The 22,319-nt window shown below is 38.9% G+C and overlaps 1 protein-coding gene across 4 annotated transcripts in view; it reads right to left on the reverse strand.

Moving 5' to 3' along the window:
* LOC115217413 (protein angel homolog 2) overlaps positions 1-20,927 on the reverse strand; it is a 34,911-nt gene extending 13,984 nt beyond the window's left edge. The window contains exons 1-3 of one of the 4 annotated variants that reach the window (XM_036507050.1): positions 20,610-20,927; positions 12,790-13,559; positions 2,400-2,629 (exon numbers count right to left, since the gene is read on the reverse strand). In XM_036507050.1, the coding sequence (XP_036362943.1) occupies positions 2,400-2,629; positions 12,790-13,559; positions 20,610-20,704 (1,095 nt within the window). In that variant the 5' untranslated portion in view covers positions 20,705-20,927. The other 3 variants (XM_029787106.2, XM_036507052.1, XM_036507051.1) reach the window with 3 other exon arrangements.
* Positions 20,928-22,319: the final 1,392 nt, after the last annotated feature.

Consider the following 22,319-nt stretch of genomic DNA (forward strand, 5'->3'; position numbering starts at 1 on the left):
TCCAAACAGCAGAGTTTTGTTTCAGAAATCAGGTATGAAGAATGCAGTGCACACACACACACACACACACACACACATGCACCATACAAACATCATATATATATATCCACAAAATTTCTTTTTTAAAATCCCTACTCAGCTTATTGTTGTCACTCGTGTGGATGCTGTATTACTCACAGCTTTCAATGACAGCATCAGGAGGAGGAGGAGGCAGTAACTGTTTCTAGCAGTTTCGTTTCCGAAGAAGAGATTAATCATCATCACCATCTACAGCAGTGGTGTTTAATGTCCAAGCTTCCTTGCCAGCATGGGTTAGATGGTTTGACAGGAACTGACTACAGGCCAGCAGATTGCATCAAGCTCCAATCTCTGCGTTGGCATCGTTTCTACAGCTGGATGCCCTTCCCAATGCCAACCACTTCAGAAACAGGTATTTTGGCTGTTTTGTATTGCCATGCAGCTTGCATGGCAACAAACCCTGACAAGGAACAACTTTATGTACAGTGAGTGAGTGAGCGTGTGTGTGTGTGTGTGTGTGCGTGTGTATGTTAGTGTCACCTTGTCTCAGTTGTAAATGAGTGTCAACATTATACAAGTAGGGGTCTTGTTTCTAATCTTCCATGAAGACATGTCTGGCCATAGGGAAATACTACCTTCCATGGAAACAGGTATGAATATATATTTCTTGTTTAAAAGAGATCTCAATTAAAAATTTTCCATCAAAATTTCAGGTTAATTTATGTTGCAAACATCAGATTGATCCTCCTCCTCATTATCAATTTATTATGTCTGTGTTTGATGCTGGCATGGGTTAGATGGTCTGACTGGATGTGACTAGCCTGAGGGCTGTGTCAGTCTCCCATGTCTGATCTGGCAAGGGTTTTACAGCTGCATGCCCCTTCCTAATGCCAACCATTTTTCAAAGGATACTTGATGCTTTTTTCAAAGGCACCAGTATTTGTGGAATGACCAAGTAACTTGCAAGAGAAGACCACCTTGACAGAGTTGGGGTGCAATGCCGAAGCGGGTAGCAGCTTTGTGCCAGATGTAGAGAGGCCAAAGTGGGAAAGAAGGAAGGGAGAAACTATCTTGTTCTAAAGGAGATACATAGGTACCCAAACAGGGAAGGGAAAAACGATGGTGGAGATGCAGGGTGTACCCTCAAGGTACAAAAAAGGTGGATAGAGATAGAAAAGGGGCAGAGAATCGATGAAGGCTGGGTAGGTCAGTGGGTTCCCAACAGTATGAAAGAAGAGTGACAATCAGCAGAAGTGAGGACTGAAATAAAACCAGTGAATGGTCAATATGGATGGAGGCATGAGAAATGGTGAGTGTCAGTCTGGGAGAATGTAAGGAAAAAAGAACAACAACAACCAAATTCTTCATTCTGGAGCCGACGTAGCTGTGTGGTCAGAGGTTTGCTTCCCAACCACAAGGTTCCGGGTTCAGTCCCACTGTATAGCACCTTGGGCAAGTGTCTTCTGCTATAGTCTCTGCTTGACCAAAGCCTTGTGAGTGGATTTGGTAGACGGAAACTGCAAGAAGCCCATCATGTATATATATATATATATCATCATCACATGTGTGTGTGTGTGTGTGTGTATTTGTATGTCTGTGTTTGTCCCCCACCCATCGCTTGACAACCGGTATTGGTATGTTTACGTCCCTGTAACTTAGTGGTTTGGAAAAAGAGCCTGATAGAATAAGTACTAGGCTCACAAAGAATAAGTCCTGGGATTGGTTTGTTCGACTAAAGGCGGTGCTCTAGCATGGCCAGAGTCAAATAACTAAATCAATTAAAAGAATATGCATATGTATGTGTGTGTGTGTTGGTGTGTTTATATCCCCATAACTTAGCAGTTCAGTAATAGAGAATGATCAAATAAGTCTCAGGCAGAAAAAAAAAGAAAAATCTGTCCTGGGGTCGATTCACTCGACTAAAAAGCTTCAAGACGGTGCTCCAGCATGGTCACAGTCTAATGACTGATACAAGTGAAAAAAAAAAAGCATATTTTTGAAATTAAATTAAATCAGCAGAAATATACTAACGAAAGACTTCAATGAAATATACTTTTTTTTTTCTACTGTAGTCACAAGGCCCGAATTTTGAGGGAAGGGGCCAGTTGATTAGATTGACCTCAGTATGCAACTGGTACTTAATTTATCGACCCTAAAAGGATGAAAATCAAACTTGACCTTGGCGGAATTTGAACTCAGAACATAAAGACAGACGAAATACTGCTTAGCATTTCCCCCGACATGCTAACTTTTCTGCCAGCTCACTGCCTTGGCTTAAATGAAATTCTGCAAAACACACAAGTCCAATGTTTCTTGCTAAATCTTTGTCACTAAAGCAAATTCTAAGAACTACAAATACTTAATAGAAAAATAAAACTTACGTCTGGGCTAAGTGTGTCGATTTCTTTCAATAAACACCATCTTCGATATTCCCAGGACAGGATTTTAGATTTGCAATATGTATACAGATATTTATGATATTCTAAGAGATCTTGGGCAAGTATATTGTAAGACATAATGCTAAACTCAAATCCACATTGTTGTCTTGGTTCTTGGTGATACTTGATGCCAAAATTTGTCCAGTTCCAATGACGAGAGAATTTCTTTTGTCCTAAAAGAAAACCAAATGCAGATATTCCACAGTTAATAAGAAGCAATCATCAAATACTAAACATCAATATGGCATTTTAAATACTTTCTTTATAAGGTGTGTGTGTATGCATGTTGTGCATACATGCATGCACGTGTATATGTCTGTGTGGTCATCATCATCATTTAATATCTGTTTTCATGCTGTCATGAGTTGGACAGTTCGACAGGAGCTAACTAGCTGAAGGGCTGTTCAGGCTCCCTGTCTGTTTTGGCATGGATTCTACAGCTGAACATCTTTCCTAGTACCAACCACTTTACAGAGTATACTGGGTTCTTTTTTATGTGGCACCAGTACAGATGCCTTTTATGTGGCACCAGCCCCCTATGAGCCCACAAGATTAAGGATGCTCAGCTGGAAAGGGTTGCAAGGGACAAGCCTGTATGCAGGGGCAACCATACTTTTACTTAGCTTGACATGCATCTTTTCAAGCACAGAAAACTCTTAGAAGTCTTGGTCTTTTCTCATCATCTCTGCAAGACCCAATGTCTGAAGATCCTTTCTCACCACTTTGTCCCCATCTCTTCCTGGGTCCATCCCCTTCCACACATTCCCTCCACAGTAAGAGAACAGCACTTCTGGGTGCAGCAGTCCTGGGTGCTTCACATAACCACACCAGTGCAGTCTTCTCTCCTGCACACTATGTCTGACACCCCACATGTACCCAGTTTTTCTCTCAAATCACTTACACTCTGTCATATATGCACACTGACTTCACCCATCCATCAGAGCATACTGGCTTCATTTCTTTCAAGTTTTAACATATCCTCGCTAGTCACAGCCCATGTCTCACAGACATGTAGCATAGCTGTTTGTACACAGGCATCATACAATATACCTTTCACTACCAAAGGAGGTAGTAGCTCTCTGAACTTTGTCCAGTCCATTCTTATTCTAACAGCCATGCTTTTGAAACCCCACCCCCACTACTAACTTAGTCACCTAAGTAACGGAAGTTGTCTACTACTTCTAAGGATCCCTCCTGGCATTTGAGGGAGCTAATTTTTATTGTACATTCCTGGTGCTTAATGTATCAGCACATCTGCCACATGTAAAGACTGCTTTCTCTGTTAGTCTTCCTGTGATACTGCTGCACCTCCAATGTGCCCATAGCTTATCCTGGGTGCACCTTATGCAGTTTCTCCTGATACCTTTTCTACACATCTAGCAGGGACATCTCCTTGAAGGTACCTGCAATGTGTCTGTTTTCAGACTTATCAATACTTTGGTCTTTGCTACGTCAACTCTAAGGCCGTTTGACTCCAGACCTTGCTTCCATAGCTGAAATTTCTGTCCTAATTTTGGTAGTGATTCAGCAATAAGAACAAGGTTGTCATCAGCATAGAGGAATTCCCAGAGGCAGCTAGTCTTAAATTCCTCAGTTATAGCTTGGAGGACTATGATAAACAAGATGGGACTAAGAACCGACCCCTGGTGAACTCTAAACTCCTTGCCAATTCTCACTTTATTAACGGCATCCTTCTACATGGCTTGCACAGCTCACAGTAACCACTCATGTCCCTAGGTTCCACACTGCCCACCAGATAAGGGTGTGGGGGACCGAATCAAAGGCTTCCTCCATGTCAAAAGTCAGAAACAAAGGTTATTTTGAGCCAAGTATTTCTCCTGCCATTGTCTCACCAGGAAGAGAGTATCTGTGGTGCTGCTGCCTGGCACAAATCCAAACTGCATCTCATCTGCACTAACTTTCTCCCTAATTACTTGAACTATGACCCTTTCTGCAACTTCCAGCAATGTGATGTTTCTGTAATTATTTCTGTCAAGGGCATCACCTTTGCCTTTGTAGCAGTTGACTATAATGCTGCTACCCCAATCATTGGGCATGATTCCCTTGGGGACAATCTGATTAACTATACAGGCAACTAGGTTGTATTCCACCCCACCAGAGATTTTAAGAATCTCAGCAATGATTCCTGATGGACCAGAGGCTTTCCCTGTCTTCATATCCTTAATTGCTTTATCTACTTAGCTACTGTCAATTCGAATAGCCGGCCCCTCTGTTGGGTCCATATTGGGCAGGCTCTCTTTCTCCCATGCATTCTCTACATTTAGCAACCTTTCATAATGGGCACTTGCAAGCCTCCTGCACAATCACTAACAGCAAGTGAGCCATCATCCATGCAAACACATTTCTCTCCTACTGCATCACAATTTTGTCTGATACACTGTTTAGCAATCCGAAACATTTCAAGCCTCTGATCCTCATAATGCAGAATATTGGCAAATTTCCTCCTTTCTGCTTCTCCCCTGGTCTAAGTACACCTGCCTTCCAGCCACCCTCCTAGCCACCTGATATAGTTCCCTGCTACCACCACTCTTCCAGGCTTATTTCTTTGCTCTAATGGCCTTGTCTACAGCATCATTCCACCATCACACTGCCTTAGGTCTGGTTGGGACTTGGCACCAGCCACAGATTTGGTCTGTGGCACTCAGCAAGCTGTCCCGCAGGAATTCCCAATTGCTCCCTTATCTTACAAGTCTCTAGTTCCGCCTCCTTCTTGTCAAATTTCTCAATTAGGGTGTCCCTAAATCTCTGACCATATGAAGGATCCTTAATCTTCCAAATCCTTCTTCTTTTCCAGATTGGTCTGCTTCTTAGCATCCTTCTGGTCTGAAATCTAAGGTCACTAATGACTAGTCTATGCTGAGGGGTACATTCTTCACCAGGGAAGGTCTTTGCATTTATGAGCAACCATACATCCCACTGTCTGATGAGAATGTAATCGATCTGGCTAGTGTGGTCACCCGATTAATAGATTATCAGGTGACTAGCTGGCTTCCTGAAGCTGATGTTGTAGGTCAATAGGTTATTTGCATCATAGAACTCCAGTGGCCTTGTTCCCTCTTCATTTCACGAACTAATTCTATGGCCCTCAATGTACACCATGGAAGATACCTGGTTGCTGCCCAACATCTCCATTGCAATCCCCAGCCATGAAGATGGGATCATTGCCATTTGTCTTTGAGGTAGCCTGCAGAAGAATATAATAAAAGTGGTCCTTTTGTTCATTTGGTAGACCCGCCTGTGGGGTATGGGCAAAGATGATTGTCGCTGTACTATTCTGAAAAACCAGCCTGAGCTTGAGTACGCTATCAGACACTCTGACTACCTCCATGACCTTCTCAACCCATTTCCCAGTAAGAAGTATACCTACATCACCTACCCCATCACTGTTAACCTTCCAAGAAAATTTTATACCTCTGCATCTTGCTCCTGAGGAACCTGGATGAAGCTCTCCTCCACTTTCTTGAATGCAACAAGCATCAATGTGCCTCCGTTCAAGCATCCCAACAATCTTGCCAGACCTACCTTTCAATGTCTCTGCATTGACAATGCCAACTCTGAGAAATGGGAAAAGGATGTGGGAGGAAACGTGGGCAGTGGGGATGCTATTCAGCAACTGAAAAGGTTTCAATGAGCATTTCATAACAGACATGTCATATCAGTTGTTCTCACTTTAATCCACAATCATTCAATCACGTTAAAATTGCTGGCTCTAATGGAAGTGAGTGTAATACAAGCATCGTTAATATATACAACACCTAATTGAATATATACAATGCAACAAAATAAATCAAACAAAATTCAACAAATCGCTGAAACTACCAGCCTGGAATATTTTACTCATAAACAATATTTTTTGTAAAAGTCCAATTTTATTCCCACACATATGAATGTAATAGTGGGCACACTTACACATATCCCTCACACATGTGTGTATGTGTGTGTGTGTGTGCATGTGCCAGTTGTGTTCATTTGCATCTCTGCATCTCTCTCTGCACACACACACACACACACTTTCCACAGCATGACAGATCTTTTACACAACAGGAATCTATTTTTAGCACATTAATATTTAGAACTAGAGGAACCTGTGGAAATCCCACAACGGAAAAGATTAGAATAAGCTATTTAAGAAAGAAAGGATGATATGCATTTTTATTTTGCTAAGTGAATTCACTTCCAGTCACAATAATATATTACATGATTTTGAAAATTTCCCTCTGCTAAGCACTTTATATTTCTCTCTACCTCTTCAACAAACTTTTTAATCATGTAATTCCGTTCTTTAACATTTCTCTTTCGCTTCACCTCTCACTTCCACTAACCACATGAGTGACAGCATAATGCATCGGCTGGCTATCTGCTTTCTCACTCACTCCCACATTCCTTCTTCCTCTCTCTCATTCCATCTCCTCCTCCTAACAAACTAAAGTGTAAAGTGTGAATAAACAGGCAGAAGAATCATCATCGTTTTCAGTAACAAAGTTCATTTGATTTCATTTCAGTTCAGCTGTTTGTTTATGTCTACATTTTATTGCTGTGATGATTTCTACTCTGAAAATATAAATGCTGTCTCTCTCACTGTCTTAATGTAATTGCCTCCCCCTGTCCATTTCTCTCTATCTGCTTTTCTTTAATCTCACCACCAGAACATCACCTCTGCTAAATATTGTATCCTAAACATATCTCTTTCTCTCTCTCTTTCCTTACCCACCCCACACTATGTCATTAACACTTCTCTTTCCCTCTTTCCTCTCACCATCTTTTTCTCTTGCTCTTCACCTTTCCTCTCAACCAACCACATGATGCATTTGGCCTCAGTGTATTATTATACTCCTCTCTTCTTTCTTCTTTTCTCACATTCCTCCCTCTCTCTCTTTCTCACTTTTATTCCACCTCTCATCCAATCCATCCTCACTTCTCTAACTAAAGTCTAACGTGTGAACAAACAAGCAATTATAAAAATTTCCCCACAACCAGACATGTTTCCATGGAAAATTTGGAACAAAGGACACCACTCACATGACAGTGGTACTTGTTTACAACCATCACATGATGTTGAAGCAAAGGTGACAGAGGCACATATATGAGAGCATTCAGAAAGTAATTGTATTCGACCAGAAAAGGATATCAAAATGAATGCAAACGACATTTATCTGAATACTTTTAATCAGGAATGTAATCACCATCGTTTTCAACGACTGCAGCCCAACAGGAAAGTAACTTTTTTATGCCATGTTCAAAGAAACCTGTTTCTTTCCCTGAAAAATAGTCTGAAAGACTATTTTCAACTTCTCTGTTTCCAAATGTTTTGCTTCCTATAAAATATTCGAGTGACCAGAACAGATGGAAATCCAAAAGTGCTAAGTCAGGTGAGTATGGAGCATGTGGAAGAACTCCCCATCTTAACAATATTATTTTGGGTGGGGTTCGTTTTGAAGAGTGTGGCCATGCATTGTCATGCTGGAGAACGACCCCTTTTCTGTTTGCCAAAGCTGGCCACTGTCGACATAATTTTCCATTTCCACAATTAAGTTATTGGCAATAGACACCTGCATTGATGGTCCTTCTATGTTCCAGTTGCTCATAATGGACAATACCTTTCATGTTCAACCATAAAGAGCAAGGATTTTTATGGATGGAGTTCTGGTTTTGGTGCTGGCACTAACCTTTCATTGTGATAACCATTGTCTCTTTTTTCATTTTCTGTTGTCATACAAAACATTTTTTTTATCACCTGTAACAATGCATTGCAGAAGTAACAGGTCGTTGTTATTCCTGGTTAGAAGACAGCTACAGATGGTGGAACGTTGTGTTCGGTTCTCAAGCGTAAACTCATGTGGAACCCAAATTTCTTTTCTGCAGGTTTTCCCAATTTGCTTGAGATGTTCTGTTACATCCTTACGCCTCCAATATCGTAGTATGGTCGATATTGTCGATGATAGATTAAGAAAATCCTGTAACAGTGTTATAACAATACAAAATAGAAACAGCAGCAGTAACGAACCACATAACGAACCAACAATCAATATTTCCAACAGACTAACTCGAACTGTAAACTGTACCTGGACTTCAAAAACCAAACTGTCAACTGCCAACTACATCATCAGACTGCTCCTATTCATATGTAGGGGTCCTCTCTATTCTCATCAGAGGCTGTCATACTCTCACCACATGTTCATGGATAGTTGAACATGACATTAAATTTTTGCGCCAAATCTCTGGTGCTTTGAGGTGGATCCAATACAATAGTCTTATTTATTCAAAAGGACATCATTCAGAGTGGGTCGGCTTCCAAAGCGAGGATTGTCGGATATCTCACAATCCCCATTTTTAAACCACGGCTGACATGTACGAGCTTTCATTGCATCCGCATACACTTGCCAAATGTTCTTCATTGCTTCTGTGGAGGTACTTTGCTTTCAAAACTCATACAGTAAGAAACGGTGAATATGTTGCTCCACAAAGTTCTCATCTTCCATGGGATTAATTACTGAAATAACTATGAATGACATACTGCCAGGTAGAAGAGAAGGTACACTACTTCTAGACAGTTCTCACCTGTCTGACCTTCACTCTGAACTGATTGGTTGATTCATATTTCATAGCGGTTAAAAAAACAAATGCAATTACTTTCTCAACACCCTAATATATATATGACTGGGCTTCTTTCAGTTTCTATCTGCCAAATTTCTCACAAGGCTTTGGTAGGCCCAGCGCTATAGCAGAAGACACTTGCTGAAGGTGTTATGCAATAGGATTGAACCCAGAAGTATTTTGTTGGGAAACAAACTTCTTACCACACAGCCAAGTTTACTCATGTGTGTGTGTGTGGGTGTGAGTGTGGGGGGGAGTGCCTCTTTATCCTGACATTGAATAACAGTTGTAAAGGATATCTGTTTCCAGTCATCTGTGAAAGCTTGTTTGAAAAGGTCGGGGGGGGGGGGGGTATTATCCTAATTAGAGAAAAGGAAAGGATTGGCAACAGGAATGGCATCCATCTTAAGAAATTCCCTCCAACCCATGCAAGTATGGAAAAGTGAACATTTAAAATGATGATGATGATGGTGATGATGATGATGGTGGTGGTGGTGGTAATCATTCCCCGCACTTCCACCACTAGCCATTGCTTTTGTATGCAAAACTTTAAACAAACCATGACACAAAAGACAATTGAAAAGCCATCAACTGCTCAACTGCCAGGATGAGGGCTAAAGGGAACACCTCAGAGGTCCAAACATTGCTGATTCTCCCTTTAAAAATTGCATCTTACTCACAGCCATGGATTGGTACCTAATGACTAACAACTCTGTAAACTCTAGTCATCATCATCATCATCATCATCATCATCATCATCATCATCATCATCATCATCATCATCATCAGCAGCAGCAGCAGCAGCAGCAGCAGCAGCAGCAGCAGCAGCAGCAGCAGCAGCATTGTGAAGTAGGGAAATATTCCACTGTCCTGCAATATCGACTTCAATTATCACACCCCACCCATCCATAAGAAAAGCTGTCACCATCACATCTGAGCGACTGAGACAACCACCTCTGAGCAAGGACCACCACCACAGAGCATAAGTTCATCATTCATGGCCCTGCAGTGCAGGGTTTTATTTCTGCAGAGGGAAAACCTCACTTGTAATAGCAGTCAGCAGTCAACTGAGGGGGAGATTTAGTGCTACAATAAACCCAACAAATACTTAGGATTTAAGATGGCATTAAGAAGAATTAGCATCCATTTAATGATACAATTTCTGCAGTTTCTCAATTATTGGGACTTGAACAAATATTAATTTTTGAACACGTAAATGGATATAATACAGAGAAACTGAGAGAAGCCTGTCACACACACATACATCTATATAAAAATTAGAAAAAAACCACCTTTTATCAATTCAAAATCAACAATTAAATTACACCATCTAGAAAATTACATATAATAAGAAATATTAAATATAAAATAACAACAACATACCTATGATTAAGTAAAATGCAAAATAATAATATAAACCAAATATATAAGTTTATATTATTATTTTGCATTTTACTTAATCATCGGTATATTGTTATTTTATATTTAATATTTCTTATTATATGTAATTTTCTAGATGGTGTAATTTAATTGTTGATTTTGAATTGATAAAAGGTGGTTTTTTTCTAATTTTTATGTATATATTTACGGAGATGTACTTGCATAGCGAGTGACTTGATCTGAGATTGTGAGCTGGAATGAAAACAATTGCAGTGTGGAAGGTGTTTATAAGCCATTTAAGAAACACACAAAACTGTTAGATTCACTTCAACATTTAAATCTAATTGTTGAAGTGAATCTAACGGTTTTGTGTGTTTCTTAAATGGCTTATAAACACCTTCCACGCTGCCATTTATATATATATATATTATATTTTCTGAAATTTGATTTGGTATTTCTAAATTGAATTTTTCCCTGTAAGTTAGGAATAATATTCCCTCAAATAATCATTATATATATATATATATATATATATGCGCACACACGTGTATGCTGCTGCCACATAAAAAGCACCCAGTACACTTTGTAAAGTGGTTGGTGCATCTAGGGCATCCAACCATCAGAAACCATACCAGAACAGACAAAGGAGTTTGGTGTAGCCCCAGGCCTTACTAGCTGCCGTCAAGCCTTCAACCCATCCCAGCATGGAAAACAGGCATTAAATGATGATGATGGTGATAATGATGTGTGTGTGTTTCCTTGTCTGGACATTGTGTGATAGTTGTACAATAATAATTGCTATTGTCATAAAAAGCAGTGTCATTCATTTCCTGGCCATGGGTGGGGGTGGGGGATATTACCTTGTCTGGAAGCAGGTGAGGGTTAGTGACAGGAAGGGCATTCAGCTGTAGGAAATCTGACTCAATAATTTCCATCCAACCCATGCAAACACAGAAAAGTGGTTATGATGATGATGATGAACTTGATGATGAAAGGAGGGTTACATGCAGAGGGGCCAGGAGTTCACATCTACAACAGGGCTGTTGTTGTGTTTCTGCGCAGAAAACCTTTGTTCTATATTTTGTCAAGGATTTTACTTTAGAGGTGCAGGCATGAATATAGAGTTAAGAAGTTCACTTTACAGCCACAGGATCTTGGGTTCAATCCCACTAGAACCTCAGACCAACCAAGGCCTTGTAAGTGTGTGTGTGTGGGGGGGTTATGTCTATGCTCCATAACTTAGACATTCAACAAACAGAGACCAATGAAATAAATAGCTGAAGACTAAAGACTAAATACTGAGGTTGATATGATTGACTAGACCCTTTTGGAAGTGAAGCCCCAACATATCTGCAATGACTGAAGCTAGTAAAAAAGGGTCAGTAGTAACAGACCACTTAGCAATGTTGAGCCTGATAGAACAGAGAGGGGGGTGAGGGAGAGGGAATGGGAGAGGAGGAGAGAAAGAGATAGGGAAGTAGGTGGAGGAGGGAGAGAGGAGATGGGAAATGGAGAGGGGGCAGAGATTGGAGGGGTAGGGAGAGGTAGAGGGTAGGGGAGAGAGAGGGAGGGAGGGAAGGAATAGAGGGAGAGAGACAGACAGAATCATTTTTCATAAACTATGCATCATGAATCTTCAGGTTTAAAACCTTGACAAGCCTTATTGGACCTTTGGGGAAATTCCTTTTACTTTACTTCACAGGGCTCTTTAGTTTTGCCAAAGAGATGACCTCTTCCTGGTGCTCGTAGAAAAAAGTACCCAGTGCACCCTGCAAGGTGGTTGGTGTTAGGAAAGGCATCATCAAGCCAAAACCGAAATACATGAGTGAGATGCTGTGCTCCAACCCATCTAGGTGAGTAGTATCTCAAAGTATGTACTGATTCCAACCATGGCAACCTGTCCAATCCACTCCAGCATGGAGAAAGGGTGTAAAATAATGCTGATAAGGTTTATCTTATATATTTATACATTCCAAAATTAAATTCAACATTTGCACCTTGAGACCATTCACATTTAGTAGAAACTGTCTTTGAGGTACAAAACATTTTAGAGAAATCCGTACCACTAAATTTAGCCTGTTGGAATAAATCAATCCGAAACTGCCCCTGGGTCTGCAATACAAACTTCCTGTTTTGCAAAGTGATCTGAATGTAAACCTTCCATCAATATTTCAGGTTAGTTTCTACTAAACATTAGCTTAAATAATGATAAAGTTATTTTGCAAAACTTTTCATCATCACCACCATTATTTTCAAAATTAATTGTAACAAATACAGTGTATTTCAACAGAAATACGGTAACAAAAGGGTTGACATTAGCAAGATAAAATCCACTCACGTTCTGTATAAGCTGTCCTCGGTGGATGAAACATTTTAAAGAAATCAGAACAGGGCTCTGATGAATTGATAAAGTTGTTTGGTTGTTTCAGTTTCCATGGTCGTCCAGAATCTAAATGACCAGGAAGAGATTCCGTGCTACAATGAGCTTGGATAGGACTGTCACGCCTGCGGTGCAAGGCAGAACTGCTTCTGTGTCTAATGGCAAATGGGCCTGGATCAATGGAGCAAAGCTCGTAAAAGTCCTGAGAGCTACGAGTCTTCAGACAGTTGCTGGCTAAGCCCTGTAACAAATGATTTTTATAGCTGGCACACTTGGGGGGTAAAACAGCACGAGACTGTTGCTTTCCTTTGCAACCGACTCGATATTCAACAATTGGGGATCTAAAATCATCTGCTTTCATATTGGAACCATCTGGTTCCTTATTGGAACCATCTGGTTCCTTATTGGAACCATCTGTTTCCATATTGGAACCATCTGTTTCCATATTGGAACTGTCTGCTTCCATATTGGAACCATCTGGTTCCTTAATGGAATCGTCTTCCTCATCAGACAGTGCAGTGAGATCAATGTAAATCGGTTCCTTATTGGCAGCCGTTGATATGGCATCAACGACAATGCATTCACTGTCTTTAATTTCAAAAATGTCATTACAACGAGCACCAGAAGAATTATAATGGTTGGATGACGAAGCTTTCGGTGAATTAGATTCCACTACAATTTCATCATTAATGCCATCAGATTGGTTGTTAGATGTAGTCATGTCTTTACTGGAATGGAAGAAGAATGGGAAAAGATTATGTTAGCATTGGTCTCTAACTCAACATGGAGATACAAAAAAAAAGACTGATTGATCAAAACTATACGAGAATTATAAAATACTGAATTCTTTGAATATAACAAAATAAAATCTAATCACAGAGAAATTTTACAGCATTTAAATTATGTTTTCCCTCTCTTTTAGGTGCAGGCATGATTGTAGAATTAAGAAAACTGCTTTCCTGCCATGTGGCATTCTGCTCTACAGCATGGCACCTCAGGTGATCCCCTTCCATGTAGTACTAAGACAACCAAAGCCTTGTGAGTGGATTTCATAGATGGAAACTAAAAGAAGCCTGTCATATGCATATATATATATATATATATATATATATTATATATATATAATCATCATTGTCATCGTTGTTTAACATCTGCTTTCCATGCTGGCATGGGTTGGACGGTTTGACTGAGAACTAGTGAGCCAGAAGGCTGTACCAGGCTCCAATCTGATATGGCAGAGTTTCTACAGCTGGATGCCCTTCCTAACGCCAACCACTCCGAGAGTGTAGTGGGTGCTTTTATGTGCCACTGGCACGAAGGCCAGTCAGGCAGTTCTGGCAACAACCATGCTCAAAAGGTTTTTTTACATGCTACCTGCACGGGAGCCAGTCTGGCGGCACTGGCAATGACCACGCTCGAATGTTACATACATGTAAACATACATACTTATATATTCTGGCACTGCTCTGGTTACAAGTGTTCCAGTTGATCCGATCAATGGAACAACCTGCTCATGAAATTAACATGCAAGTGGCTGAGCACTCCACAGACACTGTAACATAGCTGACGGGGAGATTCAGCATGGGACACAGAAGGGGACAAGACTGATACCTTTCAATTACTGGTACAACTGATTTTGCCAGCTGAGTGGACTGATGCAATATGAAACAAAGTGCCTTGCTCAAGGACACACTGCACTGCCAGGAATCGAACCCACGACCTTACGTTTGTAAGCCAATTACCCTAACCACTAAGCTACACACCTTCACATACCTATAAATATACGAGCATGGGCATGGCTATATTTTTGTATCTGTTTGTAAACAAGTGCCACCATCATACAATATTACTTTGCTTAGAAATGGGTGACTGTTGGTGACAGGAAAGGCACTCAGCCACAGAAAGTTTGCCTCAATGAAATCCATCTAACCCATGAAAGCAGGGAAAAGTGGATGTTAAAACAATGATAATGTACTCAATAGAATAATATTTTCTCTTTTATTAAAGCGGTGAGCTGGCAGAATGGTTAGCATGCCGAGCAAAATGCTTAGCAGTATTTCATCTATCTTTACTTTCTGAGTTCAAATTCCATCAAGCTCAACTTTGCCTTTCATCCTTTCAGGGTCAATAAATTAAGTCCCAGTTGTGTACTGGGGTCAATCTAATCGAATCCCCACTCCCCAAAATTTCGGGCCTTGCACCTAGAGTAGAAAAGAATATTTTCTAATACAGTTCTATATTTAAGAGATGAGGAATTATGTACATTATTTACATTTGATGGATATTTGTCCTCATCTTGTTTGTTGTTAATATGTTTTGGCTGACATACCCTTCAGCCTTCATCAGGTGTCTGGAGGGAATTTCTCTTTTATTCTAATGCCAACTGAAAGTTTTGGGGTCCTTGAGTATGCATTCCATTGTCATTTTTAGACATTATGTTCTTTTATATTTTTTAAACAGTCGTTAATCAAGGCTTCGTCTTCTGGGGTAGTAGTGAGAGACATTAGCCACATCAATGGCAGCCAGTTGAGGATATGCCCCACTCTCTCTGCCATGAATCTCAGTGGAAATTTTGTAAACAATAACACAGAGTTTGAAAAAAAAATAAAACTGAATAAAAAAATAAATACATTTGAATGAGTAGCTGTGGCAGAGAATCAAAGAAAAATAAATGATATTGCCAATTATGTTGTTAGTAATTTTGCTGGGTCAGTATGCAGGAAAAAAGAAAGAACATGAGAGAAATTTGTGACAAGGGTCAGTGCTTCGTTCCCTGAAGAATAACATCCAGGAATGGGCAAAGAGCAAAGCGATATATTTCAGTCTACCAAAAACAGAAGCTGGCATGCTTCCATATACTGATATAAGAATTGGTAGAAACCCTGGATGGTGTCTTTCACAATATGTATTCCTCAGAATTGAGTGTGACAGACTGGAGTGTATGCATGGTCTTTAAGACCAATGAAGAGTTAAGGTCACGAGTGGAGTGCAAGCAAAGACCAAAACAACTAAACAGAACAGGAAAAATTCCAAAACAACTTATACGACCAAGGAAACAAACAAAGGAGTACACCAATCAACCAACTGACAAACTATGTGATTACAACAACAGCAGCAAAGCAAGTGGAGATTCCTGAAATGGATAGAGTCAAATACAGGAGAAACGGCACACGACTACTATTCATAACTAAGAGAAAGCAGGGCATAGATATGATGTTAATGCAGGAGTTCTCAAGCTTAGTCACCCAGTATATCTGTTCTGAAGAATATAATGTAAAATGGTTAGATGCCAAAGAAGAGACAACAGAGATGAATTATTTGTTATTAATTTAATTTAAAGAGTTCAGATCCCACAGTGGTCAGATTTACCTTGCATCCTTCTGAAGCCTATAAAATAAAGTACCAACCAAGTACTGAGGTTCTTATGATTGCATGTCCCACCCTCGCACCAAAAATTCTAGCTTTATACTATATAAGAAATCAATTTCATTTAATGTTACACTTTTAATGAGATGAATGAATTTGGCTCTTTCGAGCAAATAACACAATTCCCATCACGATTTGGGAGAGGCACACATAGGTATCATTTTCAATTAACGGTCGAGACTGTTAATTTGTTGTTCGTTATAAACATTGCTTGGAACGTTGTTCACAAGAACAAACAGAAAGAGCAAAAGACTCTCCACACACTTCCTAAAGACATGTGATTTACTTGATTATGAGGAATCACTTCAAAAGCCCAGGGATTTTACAGACCATGTGTACCCACTAAGAGGTACACATTCACCCGTTTGAGAATTTTTGCATTGTTATCAACAGAGATAAAGCAGCTTTCTGATTTGACACTTTTCTAGTAACTGTTAATGAGTAAGATGTATGATCAAAGGCACTCCAAACATGACCACCCATCCTTTTATTTTTCACAGTTTATCTAGTAATCTATTACTCAAAGAATCCTTCCTTTATTTATGATTGAAGCATAATTTAACTACTATTTCTCCAATTTGATCAGAGCCACATACATGTAGCCTCATCAGACCATTTAAGACAGAAGTCTTCGAAACAGGGAGATCACAATCATCATCATTTCCTAGTACAATACAAGAAAAGTGCACTTTATACTGTGAACTACTTAAACATACCAGTCAAACGACAACTTTGTTCATCCCTGACAACATTCAGTGTAGAGCCCTTGGCTTATTCCTACATTAATTGCTATCGGATAAAATCCTACAATCAAACATATCTACTCCACTTTTCTTTTTTTCTTCATTTATAAAAATAGTGTAGCTTTTGAACCCAAACTCGTATTCAAAGTGCCAGGTCACATCGACCCTTTGATCAGTCCTTTAGAACGAATGAAACCAGCAACAATAATATTTGAGGCAGTGAAGTGGCAGAGTGATTGAAGCAACAGAGAAAATGCGATACAATAGTTTTTTCTAACTCTCTGTGGTCTGAGTTCAAATTCTACAGAAGTAAACTTTAATTTTCATCCTCTTCAGGGATTGAAATAAAAAAGACCAGTTCCATGCAGCAATTGATTCGTTTTTTTTTCTCCCTGGGAAAAACCAGATGCAGTCAGACATGGATAGTAGTAGGCTCTACAAGACATGCCCTACATTAAGATGGTGCCACTATGACTCCCTCAGGAGTTGAGGGCCCATGGAAGGACAAAGCAATTGTCATGGCTGACATAGGTCAGAGGAGTCAAACAATCTCCACTGACTTAGATGTCCAATAAATGCTACATCATTCCAACAATAACCAATAAGGGCCTTCAAGACAGTTGTAGCTAAGTCTGGGAGAGAAATGGTTCACACTATAACTATAAAAGAAATGTGAGCAGGGGTTTATAGAAGTAGAAGTGGTGGCCATATTCAGGGCTGCTGTTTAAACTCAAGGACAACCTTCATTGAGCAACTCTATAATGAAAGGAATTGCAACAATAGACATCTTTTCTTTGGGCACCTGGCGTCTAAGGCATCATTATCGACTGCATTGTTCTATTTGAGGGAGATTTAGCTGCTGTTCCTAGCAATTACAGCGACCACGTTAAGGCTCTCTCGCCGGTTTGAGATCCCTTCCATACACAAACTTTAGGAAACAATATCAAACAGACATTTGAAACCTTGAAAAACAAAAATGAATACCAGTAATAAACTTAGGTTAATTGACTGTATCCCTTCCACTAAAATCAAAAATTTGCTGTAGGCCCATGTAAAAATCACCGCACATGGATTTGTTTACATCAATATTTACAATGGACTTGTGCGTTTCAGAGAGAAGTTTCTTGAATATAAACAGAGAAAGCCACCACAATACAGAATGTACATAGAATACAATGTCCGAGAAGCATTCCAGTGGATTTTACCAATCGGTCTTGCACACAGAAATAAATTCAATCTCGTATTCAGTGGATTTTTTTTTCTCCAAACTTTCAGGTGCAAAACGGATTAATAAAATCGGCTAAAATGGATCTGTAATACTTTATTGTATAACTATTAATACACCCACTCTGTTGACAAAAATACGAATGCCTCTTACTTCTAACATGTATTAGATGAAGATTATATATATATATATTAATATTATATGGAGGGTACTACTATTTCACGCTAACTACTGATAATTTCTTATAAAGATTTTATCCTCAATTTTAAATATATATATATATATATATATATATATATATATATATATACAAATAAGAAAATGGAGGAACAGATTCCTTTCAATCATCAACTTACAGATATCCCATAGTGGGTTACACTCATAACTCCTATCTCACTTTATATATATATATATATATATATATATATATATATATATATATATATTATATATATATATATCGCTTAAACTTCAAGTATTAAAAAACTCTGATCTGTTCTGCTCACACGTTATAAAGTGTGGACAAATTTGGAAAACTGAAAAAGCGATCAGTGAAAAGACTTTAATAAATTTGGTGACATTTGACCTCAAAGTCGTTTTCTGCCGAAAGAACAGAAGAATAATAAAACTATAAAATCATACAAAACTTTTAAACAACAAAACAAAATACAAATCTCAGTCGTTTCATCGCAGACGAATTAAATGAAAAGATCTGCTTTCTTCATTTTGTTTTCTTCCCTAAACTCCAAAAAGAATTTAATAAAAATAATGGATATTTGTTTGTTAGGCAGAAAAGCAATTTTCTAAAATGTTGGCTGGAATCGAAAATATTAAGTCTGGAATCAGACTTGATATCAATTAGTGTTTATTCTATGAGCAGGGAACGAATAATTTGTTGGAATGGGATGGAATTGAAACCTGGTCAGAAATAATAAAAGAAGCGACCCAAATACGGTAAAAGTGTCGTCGAGGCCCAGAAGCGGGTCAGACCTCATCACCAGCACCTGATGGAATATATTGGATCGAAGGCGAAGTTCTGTGGCAACAAATTGGATCGATGGGTTTGGAGATTTTAAAATCAGTCTTAAATATTTATTTCAATAATTTTAGGTCGTAAACTCAAAAACACAAACTAAAAGCAACCAAACAGGCAGCACTTTGCACATTTCAATATGTTTGGAGGTATTTTAAACAATATTTGGTTTATGCTTTAAAAGCATCATTAAATAAACAGAGGTCGGACCCAGGATTAATTGGCGAAGAAGAATTCCTCTTTTATTTCTTTGGAGTTTAAAGACATTTCTATTGTATTTTTTTTTTTACTAGTTTTACTTTGTATAATGTATTCTTTTCATCTTCTTAGAATTTACGGCCGTAATGTAAAGGATCTGCTTAGAATATAATTGTTTGTTGAGAAGGAAAATGTGAGAAATAAAGGGAAAACGAATGCAACGTACGTCTTTTGAGATCGGCGCCAGTTTTTGGCGAACCAGGTGAGAAGATGCAACATTTAGGGAAGGATGCTAAGGCAGAAGGGTGAAGGTTTTAATAGAGATCGTTGCAGAAGGAGTTGAAGATTATGGCTGGCCACAGCAGTTGTGCAATTATCCTACCTGAAAACAGTTTTAAGAAGAAATCAAAACTCCGTCAGTATTTTCCATCTTGGTAAGAATCTCGACCGGAAGTTAGGGAATCGCCATGCAAGGGAGGCGACTCTCGCTTCCAGCTCGAACGATTGACTCTCGCTTGGTCGCTCGAACGATTGACTCTTGACTCCTGGTCGCTCGAACCTGTGACTCTTGCCTGGTCGCCCGAACGACCGACAAGAAATCTTACGGAAACCTCTCTCTTCGAACTGCACCCTACTGTCTTAAAGAAGGTGCAATGGATTTCGTTGTTCTTGGTATCTTGTCTTGAGAAAAGACGAAATGAACCACAGCTGTTTGTATACGAAAACGACAGAGAAAGGATTAGCAATGATTTCTGCGCATCGATGACTCAAACCACGGAAGTATTCCGCATTACATAAAGAAAACAGATAAAGAACGAACCAACGTTTTTAAAAACGCTAGAAATATATGTCAAATCTCCCCCAAATCCCATCTTCCCAGTAAAAACCAAGAATAAAAATGTCACATGGAATAATATAGTCCTGGATACACTTTGTCTAAAAGATAAGATAAAAAACAACAACATAAACAATAGATTTGTGCAACTTCTTTTAATCGCAGACGAAGAAATGGAACTTTTTTTATTAAACCGTAAGAGTAAATTCGTTTGCTTAACCATTTCAATAAATACCTCGAGTTAAAAACAAACAATACTATAATTTAACATTTATTTGGCAGTTTTGTTAGGTTTTTAATATCTGTTAAAATTCCTACCTCAAGTTTTCTATTTTGGATAAAACAACAGGCGGTTGACTCCTCTCACTCGAAACATAATCTCTGTTTTTCAGTGAATTGGGACAGATCATCATAAAGCTTTTTTAATTCATCATAAACCAGCTGCTTCAAGTCACGGATTGCCAGTTTTACCATTTAAAAGAAATGGATGAAAGTAACTCTGATAAATCTACAAAGAAATTCGTTTGCGAAGTGTGTCATTTCTCAGCTAATTACCAATATGTTGGCGACAAACCACCAAAATGCAAATCTGTTACACTGAAAGAGAAAATGTATATTACGAACGATCCGTTTTCATCGAATGAGGAAAACTCATTCATTGTTCTCGGTTCCCATTGCATTTACTGTAATATTGCTGTATGCGCGGACAGTAAATGTAGTTTTTATTACAATGGACGCTTCTGTTTGAATTGTTGCTCTACATTTATCTCAGAATTCCCCATTGAAGTACAACAGGAAATTAGGAAGAAAATGAACACTTGACTATGAAAAGCAACTTGGGTCATAAAACGAATTAGAAAATGACCGGGTTGCCTGACTGATTTTGCAGTGGCTTTTGAAAATAGCCGTAGAAGAAACTGAGGTTTAACCAAAGAAACTGTTGGCGATGTAGTTTTGAAACCGTTTGATAAGACCTATGAGAGGGTCAAGAATACCAACAAAGACTTCGGATCGTACCAACAGTATTCCATATATATATAATATTATCAATGTTACGCTGACAATTTTTGATAAAGTTTTGACAATAATAATTGCGGTCGAGCGTCGAGTTAAAGTTCACCAAGTTGATGTTTAAAATATGCTGCCTTTTCACATCTTCTCATGTACAACATATTATACATCGACTTAATAATTCCTCACCACTCTGCTGAATACGGTGAAGTCTGACTCGCTAAGGAGGTCATATGTGGAAACCTGTTTGGAGTTATTTCCCGTACTTATTAAAATACCAGATTATTAAACTGATGTTGTCCTTTCCTCCTCACGTAATTATTTTTCATTAGCGTTTTGATACTCATTGCAGTCAACCTGACTTAACTATGTACAATTTCATTCATCTTCTTCCTTATAAATAATATTCAAACTTTTCACAAATCAGTAAAAATAAAAAGTAATCAATGATCCGAGTTTGTGCGTTTGTATTCGTTCTGTCAACTGCAGAAGATAGGCAGATTTGAACCGGTAGAGCATCCGACATTTAATAACGTTCAGCAAAATTTCATTGAGGCTCACTTGGCCTGTCATCTTTTTGTTTAGCTGTTTAGCTCAGATTTCGCTTTGCAACCTCGTGGTTCTGGTTTCGAACCTATTGCACGATATCTTGGACAAATGTTTGTTTTGTTTTGTTATTTTACTATACCACTTGTAGGCGGAACCCATCTGGTCAAACTAAAGGGTTTGACCCGAGGAAAAAATAGTGTAATAGGTGTAAAACAACTTTGCTCTAAACGAATATGAAAAAGAAAATGCGAACGGAGAGAGGACTCGGAAAGTTCACATCGTGAATGTTCCGAGTCGTCTCACCACAGCCAAAATTTAAAAAAAATTAACTAGTGTAATAGGTGTACAACAACAAACATAGTAAACGAATATGAAGAAAAAATATGCGCTGGCGAACGTGGGGTGTATATGCATACACACACACATATGTCTTTGTGATTTGCATACGATGTACATATGGAGAGAGTA

This window comes from Octopus sinensis, linkage group LG11, assembly GCF_006345805.1.
Source record: "Octopus sinensis linkage group LG11, ASM634580v1, whole genome shotgun sequence".
Classification (NCBI taxonomy): domain Eukaryota; kingdom Metazoa; phylum Mollusca; class Cephalopoda; order Octopoda; family Octopodidae; genus Octopus; species Octopus sinensis.